A 25,963-nucleotide genomic window follows, 5' to 3' on the forward strand; every position below is an offset into this window, starting at 1 on the left:
GTAATGTACCGTAAACCACTCAATAAGCGCGCATCTGAACCTAAACGGCGGCTGGCTTGACCGTGTATTTTCAAACCGCGGCTGGCTTGACCGCAGTGTTTATTATACACCGATAAATATGCGAGACAACAATTTACGTGTTGCTGGTACGAGTTAGACTGAAACATGTCGCCTCTTCATATTTCATAGCCTAATACAGATTTTCAACATATTTTATAGCCGAACAATGTTTCCAAGCACATACATTTATCTGACAAGAGAAGAAAGATTACATTGAGATAAAGAATATCTAACAGAGCACGCACTTCCAGAACACCTGTTGTTATTGTTGGGATCCAGCAGATCCTGTTTGTTCGCTGGATAAAAGGCAAAAAGCTGTTTTCCGACACATGAATTAAAAGTACAGATTTAAAATGATAAACAGAAAAGTGTGGACTTTAACAACACATCATGTGAAACTCTGTGAAACTTTCTTGTGGAGCGAGTTTAAGCGCTTCCAGCCTTGACGTTTGAACTTCAATGTGATAACACGCTCGAGCGCTCGAGGGAAAAAAGCACCAGACAGAAAACACATCGAGATAACGTTACATCTTTCAAACTGACACACGTACCTGACCCAGGTTTCTATAACCATATTTAATGGCGATATGCTCAGCCTGCTCGGGTCCGCCGGGTATCCGGACAGCCCAGTGGTTGGTGTAAATCCGAGCTTTGCACAGACAAGACGAGAAAAAAGAAGCCAAGCACAGGCAAACCAGGACGTACTGGAGGCTGTTCAAAACCATCTTTCGCCCTCTCGACTCTCCCCAGCACCCCCGGTTTAGGAAAACAAGCAAACTTCGTCTCGTTCAGCGGGGAATCTCATAGAAGTGTCGCTTGGGCTCCACATATACTAAAACAGCGGAGGATTTTAACTGGACACGAGCTTCCAGACGCTTCAGTCTGCTCCGCATCGGCCGCACTCGCTCCTACACCGCGGGGGGAGAGAGAGAGCGGGGAGTCTGTTCGCACCGATTTGTCCGATCAAGACAGTGCCGTTACTTCTGCTTTTTCGTAAAGTGGAGATGTGGCTCTAGCGCCTCCCTCAAATAACTACAGACAGATTCGGGAGAGCACGGACAACAGAGCCGTGTGGGGTTACCCGGGCGCCGCCGGGTCTTAAAGACACCCCGCGTTTCATCAACACAGATCCAACGGAATGCTTCGTTTGTCACGTTTATCAGAGATTCTCACAGAACTGAACGTAAGCTTGATACTCATTTCCTGCAGTTGAATCAAAAGAATAAAGAGGACAGCCACGGTAACTAATAAAACATCGAGTCTTGTACTTCCGGCGGAAATTAAGGCTGCGTTTGTCACATTTATCCCACTGACAACTAATAAAAGTAACTTAGAAACTAATAACTTTTTCTTCAGGCTATTGTTTCTATATCACTTTCCACTGTTTTTTTTATGTTTGTTTTGTATAGTTCACATGCTAGAGCGGGTCTTGGGTTCGAACCCAATGAACACACATACCGACCAAATATTAATTTATTGGTTAAGTGTTGGTCGTTATCGGTGAGACTTGCTATCAAGTATAAACGTAACTGTTTACTTGCTCTCCCTTCAGTCCATAAATCGCGACTTCGTCTGTGACTTATAGATTGATGTGCCACCGGCCGCTTATAATTATTCCTCTCACAGTCGCATCCGCTCGTCACCGTGCAGCCGTACTTTTGATGGCATCATTATGTGGCCATCGTCACGCTCCGTTCCCATTCGCGTCGTGATTGATCTTTGTTTTGGTTGATCCCTCCGAGCTCCGTTCCGTTTGCAGCACAAGTGCGAATCAGCATAATTGCGCTAATTACGGCCAATTTCTCCGTGAATGGAGCCGCTGTCAAATCCGACAACAGGCGAGGGACAAGAATATCTCACGGTCCTTACGAGCGAGATGAAAGGGCACGAAAACACCCCGTGAACGCGCCATTCAGCGCAGGAGCACGATTGTGATTTAAAGCGCCGAGGGAGGAGGAGAAAATGGGGAACATGCGGCGATTTGAGGGAGGAATCGAGTACGCAGCTCACGGAGGTGGCAGGCGAACCCCATTCAGCGCGTCGCTTCTCTACCGGGGGGCGCAAATTCCGCTTGACAGCCATTACCCCGCGAGCCCGAGTCTCCCCCCTTCGAGTCGCTCTTCCCTGAGAACTGTTAACTGCCAGCGTGCATTCCTCCTCCTGCTGCAATTAAGCTTTTATTTATCACCTCTTCAGAGCTGAGTAAACAAACGTAATGTGCGGAAATCAGTGGGTCGTTATTATTGGACCCCCAACGTAACTCCCCAGACCACCTAACACGAGCACTACTGGGACTTGTACGCACGAAACTCGTTATTCATTCGTGCACTTGATCACTAGACACTTTCAGGAAAAGTGGCAGCAGCAGCATGTAAAAGGAAGATTGCAGGGAGGATTTGATGTGCTAAATGTTGAAAGCGACATAGTAGTCAAACATCACCGAGGCTGGGCCCATTGACCTGCATGCGTGAGAGAGACAGACAGCCGGAAAACACACACAAAAAGGTCTCTGTGGCCCCGATGGCTGTGTGGGAGCCCCTCTCCCGTCTCGCTGGCAGGAGATGATTGTTATTCTCGGCAAATCAGAGCACGGATGACACACAACTTCATTCTTAGAAACATTTACCCTCTATGCCCACAGACTGCATTATTCCCACCCAACCGGCTATTCAGCTGACAGTCTATGGGCATGAAGTAAATTCATGCAAACGCTGCATTAATGAATGCAAAGCTTCACTGCATCCGAGCAATTAACACTGCAGGACCGACCTGTGTATGTTAAGTGCATGGAAATGAACAATGCTGCAAATCAGCATTAGAATAGTCTTCTCTGGGTCATGGAAGCGGTATGATGCAATTAAGAACAATGGGGTGCATTTATAACTCAAAAACGTGCAATGAAACGTGTGGTAACACATAAGGTTTCATTTGTTAACATCAACTATAGAGTTAACATGAACTAACAATGAACTTGCTTTACAATACAATAGTATTACATTTTATTACTTAATACATTTTTAAAAACAAAAATTGTAGCTGTCAACAGTAACGCACAATGAACAGAACAAATTTAGTTAAATCTTTTACTCATTTTAATGGCTAGAACCGTATTGTAAAGTGTTAAAATAGTCGATTTTTTTGATAATGATATTAATGACCGCCTCAAATAATATTAATCTGTAGTAGTAACAAAGCAATAAAGGGGTTGTAAATTTCTGCTAATGTTATTATCTCTTTATAGTCTCACACTATATTTCGTTGTGTTAAAGGGAAAGTTCACCCACAAATAAAAATTCTGTCATTATTTATTCATAAACCACATGACTTTCTTCTGAGACACAAAAGAAGGAAGATTTGAGACATGTCTCAGTGGTTTTGTGCCCATACAATGGAAGTCAAGGGGGTCCAGTGTTTGGTTACCAAAATTCTTTAAAATATCTTCTTTTGTGTTCTGCAGTTCATGCAGGTTTGGAATGACACGAGAGTGAGTAAATGATGAAAGAAATTACATTTTTGGGTGAAATATGCCTTTAACCTTGCACTCGCTGTCTACTAATAGTACAATGGGCTATACTGTATTACTTTGACAGCAACAACTGATACACTTACATACAAAAAAAGTTATCGTCTTATCGTACGTACTACCATCGATGTTGGCGCACTCTAGTGTTCAAAACCATATGACAACAGCACATGCATTTACTGAAGAAAACACACGCACGCACACACAATTCTGTTGCAAAGTGTTGTGATTGACACAAACCCAGGAGTAAATGTACAGAGCTATGTAACCGACTGACCCAAAGGCAAAATATGTTTGTTACATCACTTTTGGGATCTTCAGAATAGTACTTATGGTGTGCTTTCTGAGAACCACAACACCGCCCAGATGAATCATTTTCAAAATGTGGTGCAATTGATCTACCAGTCAACATTTTTGAAATGTGTTCAGTCTCTTTTTTTGCAATTCGAAAAAAGCCAGACACACAACAGTGCCTATTCCTGTTACACAAGTCTATGCAGAGTAAATAATGGTTTGCTGGAAAACATACTTTTTTTCTCTCATAATCAGTGGAATTTTCAGAGGTCCAAAGTGGTTTGTGGGAAAAAAGACATGGGATGTTCTAATTGTCTCAAGGGGCAGTTACAGCTATGCAATATAGTATCGAAATGTTTTTGGTAAGAGAGAAAACATGTTATACCAGGCATTCAAGCTCCCAGAACAGAAGCAGCTTACAGGAGATAAAGCTTAGGCCTATAGTGACGAACTAAACTTCTTAAACTAATTCAAGAACCTTCATCTATTTAGACTATAAAACTATTAAGGAGATTAGGTTTAACCTCAATGGTTACTGAAATCTTAAAATTAATCTTAAAAGAAGAATAAATTATTATATAGGGGTTAGCTGTGTCTCTTTTTTAAGTCTCCCTCAAGTCAATGAGAAATAAGACAAGTGAAACAAATGAATCTAGAAAGTCTATTACCAAATGAAATTTTCTAAAACATACACGACCAGTCACGTGAACAACTGAAAACATTGTTCCGAACACCTCAGCCAAACTAACTCAATGAACTCTATTAACAATACATATTTAAATTGCTTTTAAAAAAAGAACGCTATTTTCCAAGAGACGGAAGCAAAATGGGGGGCTGTAGACACGAGTGCAACCGTGCATTACATTGCAAAGCTTATTTATTATCAATATATTGAATCATCCGTTTAGATTTTACTAAACATGTTTTTGAGAGACAACATACTTTTGTAGGATTTCTGTGAACAAAATGTACAAACCAGAAGCGTCACCCAACAAATGGAGAAGGGATGGCTCTTCATATACCACAAGTTAGGGCTGTAGAATTAATCGAAAATTAATCGTAATCGTCAATTTTGGCCTTCAACAATTACAAAAACAAAATAATCGAGGTAAAACGATTATTGTGCCACATTCCATTTTGCAAGGATCCTCTCTTTTCTGGTGGTATAAATCCACAGCGCACCCCTTTCACTTACAGTGGTTCAGCTGTGCTATTTCTTTACATTTATTTTCAGTTGAATTCACAGTTTAAAAGCAAAATTATTTATTTTCCATGTTGTTTTAAAAGTTAACGAGTAATCGTGTTAAATAATCGGGATCTCAATATTGGCCAAAATAATCGTGATTATGTTTTTAGTCATAATCGAGCAGCCCTACCACAAGTTACAAAAATTACAGAAGTCTATTTATGAGGAATATGGACTGTTATGGATGTGCCAATTAGCATACCTCACAACAAGTTTTTTTTTAAACTAGACTTCACATGGGTATTTAAACCACCAAATATTGAAAAGTCCTGCAGCAACCAAAGCAAATAAAAGACAAGACGCAAAACAATAGCTCAGAGCCTTTATTCAGAGGGCAACAAGAGTAAAATATAAAATTTATGGGCTGTTTTCTCCTCTCCGTCATGTGACAGAACTGAATTTCAGAACCATTGTACAATCCTCAAAGAGCATGGCTCAAGCGTAGAAGGCTCTTTACGTGTGTGAACCTCTCAGTGTTTGAATGGGTGAAACCCCCCCCACAATACCTCCACTGTCACTGCTCCAGCATTCATCACAATGTCTCTTAAGTTTTCCTCAAAATGCTTTTCCTTTTATTAGTTTTTGCTACATCTCAGCAGTTTTTAAAAAGTAAACAAAAACCAAAACGTCCTTCAAAAAAATAAAAGAGCGACCATATCTCATGTTCGGCTTCTTAACATTTACAGTATATATAAATACTTACACATAAATATCTTACATGAAAACCTAATTCGGAGAAGAAACAAAATGGAAAAAAACCAGAGGAGAACATTGGATGGGGGGGGGGGGCGGTGGAGAACTGGTACGGTGTGTGTTTGCGGGTGACTGTGTGGACACGGGTTGGGCTTTCCTATAACAGTAACAGTAGAAAGGAAATCTTCAGTTAGCCCAGTAGGGAGAGCTGCTGTAGTTGGACTTGGCCTGATTCTTCTGCATGCTACTGGACTGACTGCGTTGGCCCTGAAATGAATGAATAAAAATCTGTTAATACTAGGGCTGTCAAACGATTAATCGCGATAAATCGCATCCAGAATAAAAGTTTGTGTTTACATAATATATGTCTATGTACTGTGCATATTATTTTTTTAATAAATACTAACACATACACATGAATACATATTTAGGAAATATTTACATGTATTTATTTATATTTACCAGTAATTGAAATTATATATAAATGTTTATTAATTTTTAGATTTTTCTTAAATATATGCATGAATGTGTATGTGTTAATACAAAATTATTATGCACAGTACACAGATACATATTATGTAAACACAAACTTTTATTCTGGATGCGATTAATCGTTTGACAGCCCTAGTTAATACACATCAGCTCAGTTTTGATAATTAACCCATTTTATTATGCAAGTACATATATGCATTTTGCTTGTACCTGTGTGTCCTGAGCCATGTGGTGGTGCAGTAGCTGTGATGGGGGCTGCTGATGAGGGGGTAAGATGTGCAAGTAGGGTGCTGGGGCATATCCGGGGGCACCTGTGGGGTTGAGTGGCCCGGTTCCTCCCAGAGCTGAGGGCAGGCTGAAGGCAGGGGCTGCCGCTGTAGGGAAACCCTGCTTGTCAAACGTCTACGAGGCAGACAAGACAGATAAGGTTAATGATGCCAATTATGTCAAATATGGTCCGCTTGGGGAGAAACAGAAGTAAGGACCCTTACCTGAGTCTTGCTGTACACTGTTCCACTAAGCTCCGAGCTTGCCGATCCAGACATTCCTGGTGCTTAAAACAAGAATAAATATGATCGCATACATTAATACATTCACACTGTTTTAATGCAAGATTTAAACTGCATTGGCTAGAACTGAAACGCACACTGTAATCACATAAAAATACATGTTGATTTCTACATCTTATAGAAAAAACAAAAGTAAGATTGACCTTTTCCCGTGCTGTTACTCATGGCTTTGACCTGGGACTGAGAGCTGCCTCCATATCCTCCCTTCCCATACTCCCCTGCAGCATGAGCCTGGGACAGCTCGTCAAAACCTTAGCAGAGCATTACACATTTCACATCAGCAAATCTTCTTTGTTTAGCCCAACAAGCATGGACTAACATTAATAAGGTTTTCATGGCAACCAAAAATGATGTAATGCACTGCGGTGCAAAAGTACAACAAAAATGCAGCGCAAAGGTCGTGGGTTGAATTCCCAAGAAACACACAGAGGTGACGAGGTATCTGTACCTGCTCCGTATGCGTGTTGGCTGTATCCAGCCTGGTGCTGGTACTGGCCGGACGGGCCCATAGTGTGCTGCTTCGTGGATGCCTGGGGCATGAAGACGGTGGGACCGTACTGGAAGGCACTGGGCACTCCCGGCATACCGGGGTAGTAGGGCAGGCTGGTGTAGCCATAACCTGGGGGCAGGGGAGGGTTGAGGAAGGCCTGGGTCTGACCCTGTTGGGCTTGGCCCGGATTCTGCGGCCCTTGATTTTGAGGAACGGCGCTCTGGGTCTGTGAAGGGGGCACTGAAGAGAGGCTGGTGATGGGGGCCGGGGAGTTCGAGTCGCTGCGTCCGAATTTAGTGGGCTCACCTGAGCAAGACAAGACTGTAGACTTTGCATTTGGATTTCAAGTTAAAAATGTTTAAATAGGTACTAATAAATTGAAGTGTTGCTCACCTGAGTAGGGATTGCTTGCTAATCCACCATCTCTGCCAGCTAGCGCTGTACCAGGGAAGGTCATTCCATAATAATCCTGAGGCAGACACGATAGAATTTACATAGACATTTTATTTTTATAAACACACATCGCTAGTCAGATGTGTGAACATTTGAGTTTAGCATTCGGCTAAAGTGTTGCATGGATATGTAACAGAATAATGAAATCCTTACCATGGGCAGGCGGGACTGCATCATCTGTAGGTCTTCATATCCATAGATCGGCTTTAGGGAGAAAAAAAGATCAGAGAAATTAGGTTAGATTGCATAGAAGAGAAATCACTAAGTATCGTGCCAGCCAAAACATGTCAGGTGCTATATGAAAGCAGAGTAGCCACACACTCACCGGGTAAGCGGGAAGGAGCCCACCGGGCCCCATGATGTACTGACTGGCCAACAGTGGCGGGACTCCTTGAGCTAGATTAGGAGGAGCTTTACCTGAAAATATAAACAACGTTGAGGAAAAGAGTGAAAAGAAACATGCAATTGTTTTTAAACAATTACACATTTCTTCAAATAACCCAAACATGACTGACCGGAGTTGGTGGAAGGCGGGATGGTGGTCTGCAGCGGTACAGAGCGGCCAGCAGAGGGAGCGGATGTGCCGTTAACAGTGAGGTTGTGCGTTCCGCTGGCTATTCCATTTGAGCTGACTGCAGTGCTGGACACAGAGCTGGAGAACGCGGGCACGCCACCATCCATGTGGGACTACAAGAAACATTTGCATTCAATTAGCATTGATCTCTCAAAGCGAATTCATGATTTTATCATCAAAAGGAGAGAACTTACGCTCAGGGAAGAGCTGGCGGGCACAGAAGATCCGAGAGAATTACCACTGCTCACGTGACTGACAGGAAAAACAACAACCGGCCATGAGAAGAGAGAGACGGATGACATCACTTGGAAGGCTCATGAATATCGAAATAGATTGAAATTAGAAGGGGGTGGTACCTGCTAAGAGCTGTGTTGAGGGCAGGCGCTGCTGCTGTTGATGAAGATGATGAAAGGGTCGACGAGCCGTTCTCACTGGGAAGAATTGAGGGCACAGGTTGCGGGGGGTTGGACAGGACAGCTGCAAACGCAAAAATGCATTTGAATTCACACGTCACAGAAAACCAAATGTTTACAAAACACATTCACTGATGGCCCGACAGTACTACTGATGGTGCCTTCAGCCGATCCGAATTCCTCTCTTGCATGTTGACAAAGGTCGAGTTCATTTGTGGGTAAAAATCCCACTCCACCAGATGATAATAAATAATACATTTGTGCATTGTATTATTTTCAGCAATCAGAGATTAATTCGTATCGCAAACTTGTGCTTGGCGAGTTCACCGTGTAATGCAGATCACACGTACCGTCCTGTGTGCTGGACGTCCTCATTTCACCGAATCCATTCTGCGTGTGAACGGAAAACCGACTGTCAGTGACACTAACTTCAAAAAGCCAAAGTAAAACAGAAATGGAGTTTCTGGACATACACTGAGAGGGGTGGTGGTGGAGGACTCCGCTCTGCTACTAGAAGTGGGAGCCAGCACAGGAGGGGCAGTAGTGCTTTGTAAACTCAGAGAGGCTGATGGGTAACTGGGCTCGATCACCGCCGGAGGCAAACCACTGAGAGACTCACTACAACCATGAAGACATTTTGGGGGGTTTTATCATCAACAGGCGGCTTAAAAACACAACAGGAACAGTTCAGGAAGAGTAACAAAGTGGCTTAACCTACCTGACGGCACTGGATTTGGAATACACGCTGCTCTGGTTTTGAGGAGCGGCCACAGGTTCCTGGAAACTGGTTTCCGATTGGTTGAGATTCTCCACTGTGGACTCCGATCCAAAATCCAGTGCACCGAATTGTACGTTCAGCCCAGATACATCGGCTGAACCTGGCATCTCCACTGCAGAAGAGGGGATCTGGCAACCAAAGCATATAATCACTTCATTCAGTCTTTATCATGGTAATGTAGTAGTAATGAGAGCTGGAAGTCAACCTCTCTGCAAACTGGATGCAATACATGGACACACAAACAATTTAAGTGATGATGGGCAACAAAATCATTACCTTAGAAGGAGGGGGTGCTCTCCGCCTCAGCGGTCGGATGTTTTTGGGCTGTGGGGGCTCAGCCATGGTGCCGGCAGGTTCAGAGAGGGGTTTCAGCGATGGCGAGGGTCCGTCGTGTGGGGGGAGTGGGGCGGGGTTTCGGGCCTGAGCCGGCAGGTCCGACTGGAGTGCTGAATTCTGGGTCAGTTGACTGAGGATGGGGGACGGGTCAGGTTGGCCCTTCAGGTCCACTAGAAGAAAACAAAAGGGTGTGAATTAAAGGTCCGACGTGTAACTTTTTTGGAGGATCTATTGACAAAGGCAATATAATATACCTGACTATGCCTTCAGAGGACCTTACATAATGAAGCGTCATGTATTTATTACCTTAGAATGAGCTAATTCTATCTACATACACCGCGGGTCCCCTTGCATGGAATTTGCCATGTTGTTTCTACAGTAGCCCTAAATGGACAAAATGCCCTACAGGGCGCTTTTTGTAAATACGTTATCTCCTTCGGCAAAGAAGACATCCTAGTCCTGTGTCAGCCACCGTAGTACTTCGTAAGGTAGGGGTGAGCGGTTGGTACTTACTCTGAGCTCCTGTAACAGGGGTCTCCTTCGGTTCATTCAAACTCATAGGCGTGGGTTCTGGAGGAGCCGGAGCAGTGGATTCTGCAGATGCAGCGCCATTACTCAGACCCCCGTGGACCTGACTGGTAACAGGTGCGACTCGAGGTGCGCTGATTGGTTCTGCTTTCTGCACATCATTGTGGGGAAGTCTGGATCCCAGCACGGACTAGATGCAAAGCATGATGTTAAATGAAAAACTAGCTCAGTCATACACAAAAGTGCTCACACAGCCCAAAAAAAACAGGTAAACTAGGGTTGGCTGAGATGCTGTGGTGGTCAGTGCATGCATTTGCGTGTTCTCACCGATGCAGCGTGTGCATACGTGCCGGCAGCAGCAGAGGCGTAGCTGTGTGTGTGTGCTCGGTTGCCGTGCTGCTGGGAGTTGGTGAACACCAGGCTCTGAGTAAGAGTACCCGGGGACGACAACTCTAAGCCGGCCAGATCAGAGTCGCCCTCCGCCTCCTTAGACAACAGAGAGCCGAGCTCCATCCTGGAGAGAGAAGACAACATGTATATAAACGATGATTTCCGCAACAAAATAAATGTCGATTTGGTGCGGTATAAAAGGTGGTCAGTAAAGTGAAATTCAACTAGCAAGTGTAATAATGTTTCTCAATGTACATTGGTACAAATATGCTCAGAGTTTTCTTGACATTTAATGTCGTAAACTGAAGACAGACAGAAATCATACTTGACTGCTTGACCAGAGTGCACTTACTGACAAAATATTTGCCTCCGGTAAGTCTGTGGCTTACTGGTAATGTATGTGGTTCCGAACTCCCTTTAAAGTCTCTTTTTGTCTTTTTAAAGTGGGCATATTCATAGACTTCCTTCAGTATTTTCGTTCAGATCTCTCCGATAAAACAATGCTAAAAAGTGGGGCCAATATTGTTTGGTTCCCAACGTTCCTCAAAATATCGTTTTGCAAGTACTCACCCCTGCACGTGGTTCTTGGAGCCAAGAGCACAGGAGGCGGTAAACACTTTGGTCTCAGAAAGCTGTAAGAAATATAAGCGTGCATTACACATCAGCTTCACTTAGACAAGTTTTCCGGTTTAATCTCAACACCCATGAGATTACTCACATCTTCATTCCAGTCTTCTGCAGCCCAATCTTCCAGATTGTCCATCCAGGCTCCTGAAGAAAGAATTGCAAGTTGCATTTAACAATCAAAAACATGCCAAATGCATCACCCCTGAGCAAAGATGTGTATAATATGCAACGTAAATCAGCAATATTCATTCTGGGATTCCATCTAGACAGCCTGCAGTGTGAAGTCAATCCTACACATAAAAACAGGCTCCGCTGGGATCTGCACAACACTCAAAATGGCTTTGGATATGATTAGAATCGATAAAGAGCACTCACCTGCTCCTTCAGTAGTCTCAGTTCCAGCTTCTCCTGCTTCAGCTGCGCCGCTGTAGTCCACAGGGTTAAACGTCCTACGGGTCAACGAGAAAACAAACGGCTTGTAATGATCCAGAAACATAAACGCCACCTTGTAACACATATGAGTTTAAATCCGAGTGAAAGAAAGTGTTCCGAGTGTATTACTAACAATACATTAACATTTCAAAGACAACGTGGATCGAACCGTGACCGTCTGAGTTGTACTCAAATCGATTTGTGAAGATTCACAGCTCTATTCAGAATGGGAAGTAGATGGAATTTGGGGAAAAAAGAACTAAAAGCTCACCCCACTCCTTGAGAGTACCTGCTTATTCCAGCTCCTCGGCCTCTACCTCGACCTCCGGCTCCTGAGACAACACCTCCACAAAAAAATCATTCACAAATAAGCATAGTGTCATTTGCTAACAAAATTTGTATGAATAACTTTGTCAAATTATATTGACCCACATTTTACAACATTGGTTCCCATATTTTGTAACTTACAGTCAAGTTTGAGTACGCACAATGGTAGGGCTGTGTAATTAATCGAAAATTAATCGTAATCGTATATTTTGGCCTTCAACAATTACAAAAACAAAATAATCGAGGTAAAACAATTATTGTGCCACGTTCCATTTTGCATGGATCCTCTCTTTTCTTGTGGTATAAATCCACCGTATTATATATACATTCATATTTATATAACCGTATATAAAGCACACCCCTTTCCTTTACAGTAGTGGTTCAGCTGTGTTATTTCTTTACATTTATCTTTCAGTTGAATTCACAGCTTAAAAGTAAAGATTTTTTATTTTTCTATGTTGTTTTAAAACATAATGAGTAATCGTGTTAAATAATCGGGATCTCAATATTGGCCAAAATAATCGTGATTAGGATTTTTGTCATAATTGAGCAGCCCTACACAATGGAGATGTTTAGGTTATGATGGAGAGGAAAAATATTTAAGATTTCGATCTCATAACCACACAGAACGTCAAGGTTTGCGTTTTTTTAATTAGCCAAACAAACTTTCCTCAAAAAGCCAAATATTGCTATAAGTAGGTCTAATAACAAGCATTATTATCATTTCGACATGTAGAATGCATTTACTATAATTCGCTAATCTCATTTACAAAACAGTATGATTGAGCATGCTTTGAGTGCAACTCAATTGAGTTCATTTACGCATAAAAGTCCGCTCTCGAATCATGCAGTTGATGTAGAAACGTCAAAATGAAAACAACTGTTGCATATGCTGGTTCTGCAGACATCAGAAGAGATCTAAAAATACAGATTCTGACAGATTTCCCGCTGCATTTTTAATTACCAAACAGACTATTGATGGTGACGGCACTGCACGTGAGAAACCTGGCATATGCATGTAAACGTGTGTAGCAACGCTCAATAAAACGGAAGGAAGGAGGCGGGAACCGGCATCATTCAAACAATAAACTTTTAATCGTGAAAGTAAATAAACAATAATAAAACAGGCCGGCAGCCCCTCGCGGCCGACTGCCGGCCAAACAAACTCCACTTAACTTCCGGGCCCGGGTCCTCTCTCTCGATGGACCGGTCGCTCGTCCTCTTATGCTCCCGAGCTCCCCCGTGAGGCATGCGGGGATAATTTACTATCGTCCGTTTACATGCACAAAATAAACAGAAATCTATCCAAAATCAGCTTATAAAAGAAACCTGTGTTTAAATGCATATCAATAAACCGGCTACGCAGAAAACCGCGTTTACATGGAAATTTGACACTTGCCAGGTTTCTCGCATACAGTGACATCGCCATCGATAGTCCGTCTAGTAATTAAAAATGTCACAGGAAATCGTTCAGAATATGTATTTTTAGATCTCTTCTCGTGTCCGCAGTACCTGCAAATGCAACAATAGTTTTTCATTTTGCCATTTCCACATAAACTGCATGATTCGAGAGCGGACATTTATGCGTAACTTTTCCTGTTACTTCCGTTTGAAACTTTTACTATTGCGCTGTGAGACATGCGCACATAAAAAAAACGAGAGAAAACCAGGAAAGAAGTTTACATGCAGCGCAAAATCGGAGTAGTGGGCAAAAAACTAACTCTGTCGAGCAGGTTTTGCGTACGCCGTTTATGAGCTTTCCCCCATAAAATAAAACGCGTTTTACGCGTTTACATGACCTTACTTGTTATCAGCTTATTAAGCATAATCGGAGTAAGACTGTGCATGAAAACGCACTCAATGTCTAAATTACATGTATTTCTAAGAATAAAAAAATATTGTGATATGTAAACCCCTTTAAAAGAAATCCACTCCAGTTGCAGCTGGTGTAACCAAAACATCCGTCACATGTAGTGTCCTGCAAACTCTTGAACTATTACAGTGACACAAATAGTAACACAGAAACATGCTCCGTCCTGCCCACTATGAGATAACAGCTCACAGGCCAACATTACAGTAGACTAGTTCTGTTCAAATTTCTGTTCAAAGGCTACACAAATGATTCAAATATCCCAATATGCACAGCACAAATGGTTTGCAATAACTGAATGATTTTAAAATGATGCATAGTGCTGATATCAGAGAAACTGGCTTGCAATTGTAAGTGCCTGTGTGTGCATTAGCGTATTGCATGTGTACAAAAGATGATACACCACCAGAAAATGTGTGAAATGCCTACTGGTCAGAATTTACAAGTATTTAATGTTTTTTTTTTTAATGCGTACGATGTGACATGATAATTTATATTTATTTAGAAAGGCATATCTATTTATTTCATACCGGACAACAGGGCTTCTAAAGGAACCTACTAAAAAAAACTATAATGACTTCTCTAAAGCAAATCATTTTTAAAAAGTATTATTCGATACAATGCAAGTTAATGGGGACCAATTTTAGATCCTTATTCAAATCCATTGTATAGAAAAAGAAATTCTCAGATCAGAGTCTATGTTTTCATCTCCGGAAGTCAGGAAATACAGGAACAGCGTTACAGCCAAATACATGACAATTTTATTTTTGGGTGACGTATTACGAACCATCTTTAAAATAAAGAAACAAAAGTCTTCCATGACATCATTCTTATAAATAACTGTTCTCTGGTGCATCTGGGATAGCACAGTGTGCTAGTGCGTAAGAAGGTCTCGGTGTGTGTGTGTGTTAATGTACAGACCTCTCCCTCTTCCTCTACGGCCTCGGTCTCCTCCCCTCTCTCCTGGAGCCGAATCAAACACGTTCTCTTCTGACCGCCCTTAAAACAAAGTCGAAGTGGACGCTTGTATGAAAAACTACTGCACAAACTGCATGCCAACATCATCATGCATATCAAAAACAGTCTCATAAAAGCAGGTCCAGACATGCACAGAGATAAACACCCAACAGGACACACCTTCGTGGTTGCGGCCGGCCCCTCGGCCGCGTCTGTTCGGACCCCCGCGGCCCCTGCCTTCCCTTTCTCCTCTTTTCTCTCTGTTCTCTGCTGGGGTTCCTTCTTTTCCAACATTTTTCTTCTTGCCAACCGTTTCCCATGAGTCCTATGCAATAAAAGTGACAACAAGCATTACATAAATGTTTTGAAACAACCGGTAAATGTCTATAACTGCTCATCAAAGACCTCCGGTAGCTTGGCAGGTTTGGAAAGTAGAAAAAGCTCCATTACATAAGCACTCAGTCTGGTTTTTCTTGGTACAATTAATACAGTTACAAAAGAAACGATGCTGCGACTGAATCACAAACACGTAAAACAGGATCAAGCACCTTGTCAACGACCTCCTCCAGCAGGAAGTTGATAGCCCTGTTGACATCTCCATTGCAGTCGTGAAGGGCTACCATACACTCGTCCTGAGTTTTGCCTGTAACCTCCATGAGCTGCGACACAAATGCAAACAAACTTTACAAGATTCAACAAAACAAATCTCATTAATAGAAAACATGAGGGTTTAGGAACCAGTGGGTATTAAATGATTCTGGTTCTGATTCTATTCATTCATGAACAAGTCTGTGCTGTTTACTCATGTTTATCTGAAACTATTTTGCAATAGCACTCCAGATCTCTGTGCGAATAGGTTTTCATTTGAAATGCAGCTTTTCCTTTCCGTTTTGCCTTGCATCCACATTGAGATGGAATTTTGTCAACAAAAACTTTCGATAGGTGAGGCTTTCGAAAGGGATGACACAGCATTTAGTCATGTGACCCATTCAGCCCAAAGCAACACTGTGGATGATGATGTGCCACTCTCCAGTTTCATAATGTCAGAACAATCAAAAGGAGTCATTTTGAAGCAACTAGGGCATTATTTTTAAGATTTAAGAGTGAAGATTAAGGTGTTGTTAAACAAAAAATATCATTTTCAAATCCCTATTAGTGTAAACATAGGTTGTGTTTACATAGTTCGGTTCTTTTGGTCATTTGTTCGGGACCAAAAAAGAAAAACTACATGTAGTCCTGGTTTGCTTAACATTCACACTGGCATTCGAACAGCAAACCAAATATACTGAACATAAGGGCACTAAGTCCTAAAAGTATAAAGTAACCTAACGTATAAAGTCGTAACATGATTGGACAGGTTTTGTGATGTATATTTAATTTGTATTTTGGAACTTATCGGACATCCAAACCACGCTGTGTTGCGGGTTATACACGCTTAATGTATGCATGCGCATATGATGGTATTTTTACCCAGTCGGTAACTCGAAGACCTCTTGAAGTGTTTAAAGCAGTCAAAACAGCACCAGGAAGAGTCACACGCACAAGCGCCGATCTAAAAAACACTTCTCGTCTCGTTTTATCGCTTCACGATTTTTGTACGTATAAATGCCTTTGATCCATGTTGCGTTCATATTTCAATCGAACCGCATCAAGGTTTGAAAAACAACAGCGCTCTCTGTATGCTTTTTGGTGCGCACACATTTATTTATATAAACCACACTTACAGATTGATATGTAAACATACACATAGTGCGTCACACAGTATTAAGTACTGCATTTCATCCACACTGGCAGATTCTTCTTTTCAAAGCCTAGAAAACACTACTTAGTTTGACTGTTGTTGTCAAAGAAAAAACAAATCAACATTATTAAATGTAGGGTTGGGAATCGTTTGAATTTGATCTATTCTGATTCCAGTTCTGCGTATCGATTTCGATTCTTATCGTCTCCCAGTTTGATTCCACAGTTCAAGTAAAACATTTGGGTATCAACCTGTCTGGTCATGTCTGGTTTTGTGTATACAGGTGCTGGTCATATAATTAGAATATCATCAAAAAGTTGATTTATTTCACTAATTCCATTCAAAAAGTGAAACTTGTATATTATATTCATTCATTACACACAGACTGATATATTTCAGATGTTTATTTCTTTTAATTTGATGATTATAACTGACAACTAATGAAAATCCCAAATTCAGTATCTCAGAAAATTAGAATATTACTTAAGACCAATACAAAGAAAGGATTTTTAGAAATCTTGGCCAACTGAAAAGTATGAACATGAAAAGTATGAGCATGTACAGCACTCAATACTTAGTTGGGGCTCCTTTTGCCTGAATTACTGCAGCAATGCGGCGTGGCATGGAGTCTGTCTCAGTGTGTATTAGAGGCCCAGGTTGCTTTGATAGTGGCCTTCAGTCTTCTCGCATTGTTGGGTCTGGCATATCGCATCTTCCTCTTCACAATACATAGATTTTCTATGGGTTTAAGGTCAGGCGAGTTTGCTGGCCAATTAAGAACAGGGATACATGGTCCTTAAACCAGGTACTGTAGCTTTGGCACTGTGTGCAGGTGCCAAGTCCTGTTGGAAAATGAAATTGCATCTCCATAAAGTTGGTCAGCAGCAGGAAGCATCAGAAGTGGCTGCTCGGGCTAAAGACAAAAGGACTGGACTGCTGCTGAGTGGTCCAAAGTTAATGTTCTCTTGATGAAAGTATTTTAGCATTTCTTTGGAAATCAGGGGTCCCAGAGTCTGGAAGAAGAGAGGAGGGGCACAGAGATCCACGTTGCTTGAGGTCCAGTGTAAAGTTTCACAGACAGCTGATGGTTTGGGGTGCCATGTCATTGTGCTGGTGTTGGTTCACTGTGTTTTCTGAGGTCCAAGTCACGCAGCGTACCAGGAAGTTTTAGAGACTTCATGCTTCCTGCTGCTGACCGTTCATGGAGATTGCAGATTTCATTTTTCCACAGGACTTGGCACTGCACACATGCTAAAGCTACCAGTACCTGGTTTAAGGGACATGGTATCTCGCTGTTCTAATTGCCAGCAGCAATACTCGCCTGCCTTTAGAAAATCTATGGGGTATTGTGAAGAGGAAGATGCGATATGCCAGACCCAACAATGCAGAAGAGCTGAAGGCCACTATCAGAGCAACCTGGCCTCTCATAACACCTGAGCAGTGCCACAGACTGATCGACTCCATGCCACGCCGCATTGCTGCAGTAATTCAGGCAAAAGGAGCCCCAACTAAGTATTGAGTGCTGTACATGCTCGTACTTTTCATCTTCATACTTTTCAGTTGGCCAAGATTTCTAAAAATCCTTTCTTTGTATTGGTCTTAAGTAATATTCTAATTTTCTGACATACTGAATTTGGGATTTTCATTAGCTGTCAGTTATAATCATCAAATTAAAAGAAATAAACATTTGAAATATATCTGTCTGTGTGTAATGAATGAATATAATATAAAAGTTTCACTTTTTGAATGGAATTAGTGAAATAAATCAACTTTTTGATGATATTCTAATTATATGACCAGCACCTATATATACACATAGAACCATGTTTTTTATGACTTATTACAATTTGTATAACCATAGTTGAATAACATCATGGTTAAACTGTAGTACCTATTAACTATGGTTCATTTGTGATTCCTGTGCTTTAATGCAAATACTATAGTTAAACCATGCTTACTATAGTAAAAATATAGTTAATTTGCATAAGGGCTTTTATTGATTTTCTCAAAACATGCCCACAGGAATCGATAAGAGGAATTCAAATTTTAATCAAGTATCCGATTCCTATTCCTTTCGATTTCGATTCCGATTCCCAACCTTAATTAAATGCAGTACAAACCAATGGTCACAACAATAGATGTTTGGTTTGCTCACCTGTTGGACTTTGCCCTCAAAATCTGCATCATTTTTGTCGTAAATCATCCGGGCGAGTTGGATCTGTTCTGCTGTGGCCTACAGAAAGATAAAGCAGTTAAACATCCCGCTAATGTTTAGGTCCTACAGCATCTCCATGCGGCTTCTAGTGTACATTTGGGTTAATAAACTAGGATTACACTGAAGCGTGTGAAGGCAAAAGGCGTGTTTTGCTCACCTGTATCTGTTTCTGTGGCTGTGAGGTGTGTGTGGTTTGTGGTAGGGCTCTGTCCCGATTGCCCCGGGCAGCATCAGTGACCACTGAAGTCATCATAAACAGTATATACAAAATAATGTATGTACAAAATAGAAAAGTCTGGAGAAGAAAGGGAAACAGAATCCATTACACGCACGCACACACACACACACACACACACACACCATAAAAGAAATATTCAAGATGTTTGTGTAAGAGGGAGTTAGTGACAGGTGCAGCGAGCCTGACACCAGTTTAACTCCACACTGTACTTCCAATTAGGGATGGGCGATATTATATCGTTTGCGATATACCGGTAGAAATTCCCCACACGATAGGAATTAGTCTTCCCGCGATATAAACGATAAATTCTAGTTGATGACGTATTTCTTTGTGAGACCCATTCACAGCTCATATGTGAAGTGAAAACGGGTATAGCGGAGGGCGGACGTGAAGCTGAGAAAGAGTTTGCACTAAAACACGAGCTCTAAATCTCGTTTAGGTTGGCACTGTAGATGCATCCGAGTTAATGTTTAGTTTCACTTTCGTTTTATTTAATTCGTTTGTTAAGTAGTCGTTGATAGTCATAATGCGTTACACCACAACATTTAGTTTGGCTAAAAGTATTTATTTAAACATTCGTTAGATGTTATGCGCGCGTGCGCAAATAGTTTAGTATGATTTCTTGCCTGTTATATACAGGATGAACGGAGCGTCCCGTGCGCAGCTCGCGACCACATGTGCTTTCATAGCGACACGGCGCGCACAGCACTGCTGCCTGTTCACATACAGTACAAAATGTGAGTTTGTATTACGTTATTTTAAATACGTTTATGAGCGTATAAAAGCATGGATTATTTAATTAGATTTCTTTTATCCGCATTTGTCTGTTCTCTTTCTGTAGCGCGAGTCATAGACAGATTCAGTGTATGTTGCTGTGAGAAGAGAAGGTTCACACAGTTCAAGAGAGAGTGATTGACAGCATGATGCGATCGATCGTTTCCACCCAACAATAGAATATATACAGTTTTAGGTATGACATGATGTGTTTATTGAGCTTTAGTTCATTTAACTTTTCTTTACTACAACCTTTTGAAGTCGAATCTCACAATTACATTTTATATTTACAAAAATACTGTAGGTATATTTTAGGAGCTGTTTGATTTGGGGTAAGTTTTACTTTTTGACAATATTTGTTTTTCTGAGGGTCTAGACTACATGCAGCTACTATCACTTGACGCAAAAAACAGCGGTGGATGACGTTATGGATATATCGTCATTTTTATCGTTATCGCAAGAAATACCAGGAATTATCGTGATAGAGTTTTAGGGCCATATAGCCCATCCCTACTTCCAATGTAATATTATCATCTGCTCAAAACTTAAATATAGCCGGGCAAACACGGTCCGGATCGGTGTCCATTTACACTAACCCTCACCCCCCTCACCCAGTCACACACACGCCCACCTGAAGGCCTCTCCTAAAAAAATAAAACATGTCTGCATTTACAGACATCACAACAACACAGTCCCAACTAGATCAAGTCAATAACAAATCGGTACACAAGTGTAGTCTATGCAGGAGAGTAGAGTTTAGATCACAAGGAAAAAATACCTACAAGATCCTTTTAGTACTTTTGTAATATGATCGTATTGATCAAGTTTGATTTTCAGATCGTATGATATTAAATAGTTGGCCACTGAAATAGAACAAAGACTCTGGTTGGGTGCTTCTCAAAACCTTATAAATTACCTAACTTTAACTAGATCGGTTTTGAGGGCATCACGAGCACATACCCAACTTAGGATCCGGATAAAAATGCCGTTTAGGTAACGTCAGGCAGGTCGCAAGGTTAAGACACCGCCAAGATCGTTGTTAACAAAGATCGTAAGTAAACGCGATTACGGTATAAAAACGCCCCGATTAGTCCCTCGGGTCGTACTCAAACACACAGACCGCAGTTGTTGGTAAATTTACGACGCTTACGAGACTTATGAATCTACAGAAAAATCGTATCATTGACGGTTAAAAACACACAAAGAAAACATAACACAGCGTTTACACGTTTAGAGTCCGCCGAGTAGAGGTAAAGAACACATAACAGTGTAATGTGCAAAATGCAGCACAAATGCTAACACGCTTACGTGTTCTTCACCACGCCGCGCTGCCGCTAATGCTACGAACAAACGCTTATCGCGATAAATATAGTCTACATCGAGTCATATTAATATTTATGTATCAAGCAGACAAAATCAGACGCTACGATTTTAGTTGATGTGTGTGGCTTTGTTCTCAAGTTATCGATAACACAAACATACCCTCTCCGCTCCCTCAACGCTCTGTATGTGTTTTTACCTGCCCACCGACCGCACGCGCTTCCCTCATACAACAGCGCGAAGCCAGCGACCAAAAGCGATCTGCTTATGCAACATAAAAGCCCTAATTTATTTCTTGAAATAAAAGATCCAGTAAATGGATGGAAGGAGGTATGAAGTAGTAAAAATGTGTATTTTTGTTTATGTCTGTATTTTTACGGAAATTATATTATCAGTGTCAAATAAATTAATTGATGTCACTATGAACCAACAAAACACTATCAAAATAAAAGTATTTTAACAGAAGCGCTTGTTAAACAAGAAAAATAAAGAAAATACGAAATAAGGAAAATTCTACAATGTAAGACGCAACACATTTCAGTGGAACTGCACCAGTTTTGATATTAATCATTGCAAATTAAAGCTATTTCTAATTGATAAATTACTCAGTTTAAAAAAAAAAGAAATAGCTTTATTAATATCATAATTGAAAAGTATTGGTCATTCCTAAAGGTTTGCCTGACTTCCTTTACACCATGTCCAGTATGCTAGGCCTATTTGTTAGTACTTAGTATTTGTTAGTCGTAATTTCATTCCAGCAATGTCACAAATCAATAAAACAGGCATTGACAAAGAAACCAACCACACTTGTTACCTTCTACACAGATCATGGTGTGTCAACAAATATTGTCTGTTATTTATCAACTCAGTTTCTGGTGGTTTGACCATGCGTGCTGATCAATAACTTTTGTGTTTGATCTTTCTAAACGCAGAGACATTGGTCTACAAACAGGGCAACTACAACCAAATTCAAAGGTTTGTCAAAGTCAGATTTGTGGCGGAGGATCACCGTCAGTCCTGAGCTTCATTTTATTCGTCTTGTGCTCAAACATGGGAACTCTTGTATGGATCTTTCTAGTTTCAGGCTTGTTAGGAACAACAGCTCTTATTTCTCAATCAACTTTGCAAAAGGTATGAGCTGGTTTGGATCATATAAATTTATAACTTATTATTTTAACAAGTTTCAAATGTATAATGATTAGTATTAATTCTATAGTAATAAATAATAACTTATATAATAATAAAATTTATTTTAATGAGATATATATACAGTTTAACAAATTTAACTGTTTAAAAAATATATATATAATTAATAAATAAAGTAATAAAGTAATATAGGCTATAAAATGCAGACAAGTACTTTACCAGTTGTGATGAAACATTTACATTTTCTCTGTGAAATATCTATGCTTTCTACAAAATGTATTTAAAATGTTTTAATCTGCAATAAAAGCTACGTTTTGTTTCACTTCTTAAGGATTTCTTACAGTCATTGGAACCACAAGATTTATTTTATTATTTTGATACTATTTCCTCTAAATCAGGTAAGTCTGATTCAAAGATATTGAGTAATATTAAATAGTGGTCACGAATAAAGAGTCATTAGGTTCATACATGAGCCAATAAGATGACCGCATGATGACATTGGCAGCTTGTTTTGTTCAGTGCCTCAGTTTGAGCTGGTGTGGGTGAATTGCTGGAGGAATGAGTCCATCAGGGGGCTGTGGAGATGCTCTTTTGATGCCCAGGAAGAGAGTTTTGAGCTGGGACAACACAGAGGCGAACCACCAGTGTCCTGTCCCTCGACTCTGGAGATGGTCATTAACTCAACGGTCAGTGTGGTGAAGAAGAGGGACGATATGCGTTGTGAACAGCTGAAGTTACTGAGACCAGCAAACACAAGAACTCTGCTCCCCGTCTGCCAGGGGAAACTGGTAATAATCTTGTTCTATTCTTCTGTCATACCATATATTTGCAGACATGTTACTCTTTGTTACCCCTACTGTTGTTCAAAACCTGTAAATCTCTTTCTTCCGTGGAACACATAAGAAGATATTTCGAGAAATGTCTCAGTGGTTTTGTGTCCGTACAATGGAAGTCAATTGTGTCCAATGTTGTTTGGTTACCAACATTCTTCAAAATATCTTCTTTTGTGTTCTGCAGCAGAAAAAAAGTCATAGAGGTTTGGAATGACATGAGAATTTTTGGTTTTGGGTGAACTATCCCTTTAAATGTCCCCCGTACTGCAGTATGGGGCATTTTGTTTGGGTGACGAAAAAGCTCTGTTTGATTCATATGTGGGCCCTGTTGAATAGATTAGTACTGGAGGATGTGGCCCCTTTATTCATGTGGTTGGTGGTCTTACTCTTGTGGCCTGCATGTCTCATTATTGACTGTATTTTTTCCTAGCAAGGTCTGATACAGTCAGGGGAGAATAGGCTGTATATTCGCCCAATGCTTCAAAAACACATTGACAGCCTGAAGGACTTTACTGTGGATTTACCCTCCGGTGTACCTCACCTGATACTAACCCATACTGTACCTGTGAGGACACGTCTAAAACAGCCCAAGAGTAAGTGACCTGTATTAGTCACATAAACAGTGTACAGAGGACACACAAGAGAGAGACATGGGCTATGTATAAACAAGCACATGTACAAATGTGCTACTGTACACGATGTGTGTTAAAATAAAATATAATGTACACAATGATTCACCTATACAATATATACATTTAAAATATCCTGTAAAAAAACAAACATTTTCTGGCAGCTGGGGTGCCAGAAATAAACCGTAAAATATTTTTTTTCCTGTAAAATAACATGTTTTCCCTGCAGTTTTTCTTGTAAATTTGCAGTCTTTTTCTGTAATTGTACATTTTTTGACCGTATTTTCAAAAATAAACTGTAACAAAAAAATCCTGTAAAAAACGAACATTTTCTAGTAGCTAGGGCACCAGTTTTAAAAAATGTTTTCCAATTATTATTATTTTTTTGTAAATTTGCAGTCTTTTTCTGTAATTGTCTATTTTTTGACCGTATAATTGAAAAAAATCCATAAAATTACCGTTTTTTTTATTATACGTGGGAAAACTGTTAAAAAATAACAGAACAATTCTGTAAAATTAATTAATTCCATAGTTCTTTTTAATTTTAGATCAGTTCAGGTTACGGAGAACAGCTCTGGGGTCAGAGGTCACACATCTGGAACTAGCAGTTGTGGTGGGTCCAGATGTCTATAATGTACATAAGCAAGATACTGAGAGATACATCCTCACCAACCTCAACATTGTAAGTGTGTCTTAATAAACATTCGCCATGACAGACAAGATATTCTACAATGTAAGTAATGCTGTATATATACCTTGTTTGGCATACATAACAATGCCTATAGGCTTAATGTATAAAAATATTTTTCGAACTCACAGGCTTCTGAGCTTTTGAGAGATGTCACCCTTGGTGCCAACATCAGACTTCATCTGGTCCGTATGGTTATTCTTACAGAGCCAGAGGTAGGAAAGCACTGTTTAACTCTCTGCTGTACATCACTATATCAATACACACGGACAGTTTGAAGACTCTCAGACCTGTTTAAATCCACAGTCAGAGATCCAGATCTCTGAAAACATCACCTCTTCTCTGAAAAGCGTGTGTGAGTGGGGTCAGAAGGTCAATCCTGATGCTGACACTGATCCTCTTCATGCAGATCTGCTGTTGTATATTACCAGGTGCGGTCAATGCAAATTATTCTTTTTTTTGTTGTTTGAATGTATATGGCACTTTCCACAAATAGGTTACAAATAAAAAAAATGCTATTTTGAAAAGTAATACTCAGTCGAGTCAAACTAAACATTTGGGATGTGTATAAATACTAAACTCTGGTTTGTATTATATTATTATATTCTTGTATTAAACAATAAAACCTACACATTAACTGTAGGTTTAAAAAACATACATTAGATTGACTTCTTTTTTTTCTTAAAAATAACTCTTAGTTAACAGATTTATTACTCTTTGCATAAGTTAATGGGACACTAAAGAATACTCTATTCCTGGAAAGTTTGGCTTTAAATCAATAATGAATTATGTTATTAAATTATGTAATAACTGGCAAGCTGTTAGAGGTCTTGCAAATATGTTTAAACTGCTAATTATTGAAATAAAACGATGTCATACAGTATTTATTTGTATAAACAATAAAGTATTGCAAAACATAATAAAGGTTCGCAAAAAAAAGAAAACACTGGGAAAAAGATCCTTAACAAAACTACGCAATAAATAGTATACAATAAAATAGTATAGTTTTTTATTTGTAGTAAAACTACAGAGATTTTACTATAGTAAACATTTTGGAACCAAGATATTTCTAGTAAAAGTATGTTATACTAATGCAAGTAAAGCTATTAATTCTGTTTATTTATTTGTGTTCTATTTAATTTATGTGTTGTGATTGTTTGTGTTTGGAAACCCTTGCAATACTTACAAAAACGTTTTCTCAATACCTTTTTTTTCTCATTTTATTTTACTTTTCAATAGTTTATAGTTTTGCGAATATATGTTTCATTGTTCTGATCCTATAGGTAATATTAAAGCTGTCTTTTTTGGCTTACATTTAGTTTAGTTT

At 40.2% G+C, this 25,963-nt stretch overlaps 3 protein-coding genes across 7 annotated transcripts in view; 1 reads left to right on the top strand and 2 right to left on the bottom strand.

Annotated features, from left to right (window-relative positions):
* Positions 1-1,066, bottom strand: part of pcsk5b (proprotein convertase subtilisin/kexin type 5b) — a 48,937-nt gene extending 47,871 nt beyond the window's left edge. The window contains exon 1 of one of the 2 annotated variants that reach the window (XM_057356740.1): positions 612-1,066. In XM_057356740.1, coding sequence (XP_057212723.1) covers positions 612-785 — 174 coding nt within the window. In that variant the 5' untranslated portion in view covers positions 786-1,066. The remainder of the gene's footprint in view (positions 1-611) is intronic. The other variant, XM_057356739.1, reaches the window with a different exon arrangement.
* A 68-nt stretch (positions 1,067-1,134) lies between these two features.
* The window catches only part of adamts13 (ADAM metallopeptidase with thrombospondin type 1 motif, 13), a 36,514-nt gene continuing 11,685 nt past the window's right edge, over positions 1,135-25,963 (top strand). The window contains exons 1-8 of the mRNA XM_057356745.1: positions 1,135-1,243; positions 22,273-22,471; positions 22,818-22,884; positions 23,006-23,274; positions 23,750-23,912; positions 24,497-24,630; positions 24,768-24,851; positions 24,943-25,067. Of these exons, the coding sequence (XP_057212728.1) occupies positions 22,391-22,471; positions 22,818-22,884; positions 23,006-23,274; positions 23,750-23,912; positions 24,497-24,630; positions 24,768-24,851; positions 24,943-25,067 (923 nt within the window). The 5' untranslated portion in view covers positions 1,135-1,243; positions 22,273-22,390. The remainder of the gene's footprint in view (positions 1,244-22,272; positions 22,472-22,817; positions 22,885-23,005; positions 23,275-23,749; positions 23,913-24,496; positions 24,631-24,767; positions 24,852-24,942; positions 25,068-25,963) is intronic.
* Positions 5,432-21,582, bottom strand: ubap2b (ubiquitin associated protein 2b). 4 transcript variants are annotated; one of them, XM_057356736.1, is made up of 27 exons: positions 21,540-21,582; positions 19,166-19,303; positions 18,949-19,026; positions 15,601-15,711; positions 15,233-15,377; positions 15,017-15,094; positions 12,188-12,242; positions 11,842-11,915; positions 11,558-11,610; positions 11,410-11,471; positions 10,777-10,963; positions 10,435-10,639; positions 9,862-10,091; positions 9,526-9,713; positions 9,281-9,425; positions 9,158-9,197; positions 8,751-8,871; positions 8,589-8,646; positions 8,336-8,507; positions 8,146-8,237; positions 7,974-8,024; positions 7,761-7,836; positions 7,326-7,688; positions 7,021-7,128; positions 6,800-6,861; positions 6,519-6,710; positions 5,432-6,083 (listed from the first exon to the last, which is right to left on the bottom strand). In XM_057356736.1, exons 1-27 carry the CDS (start codon positions 21,567-21,569, stop codon positions 6,003-6,005), a joined length of 3,195 nt encoding a protein of 1,064 aa, XP_057212719.1. In that variant the 5' UTR covers positions 21,570-21,582; the 3' UTR covers positions 5,432-6,002. The 4 variants fall into 4 exon arrangements, with proteins under 4 accessions (XP_057212719.1, XP_057212718.1, XP_057212717.1 ...); XM_057356735.1 differs by having other exon boundaries at positions 7,326-7,673; positions 12,170-12,242; XM_057356734.1 differs by having other exon boundaries at positions 12,170-12,242.

The sequence above is a fragment of the Triplophysa rosa genome, linkage group LG17 (genome assembly GCF_024868665.1).
Source record: "Triplophysa rosa linkage group LG17, Trosa_1v2, whole genome shotgun sequence".
Classification (NCBI taxonomy): domain Eukaryota; kingdom Metazoa; phylum Chordata; class Actinopteri; order Cypriniformes; family Nemacheilidae; genus Triplophysa; species Triplophysa rosa.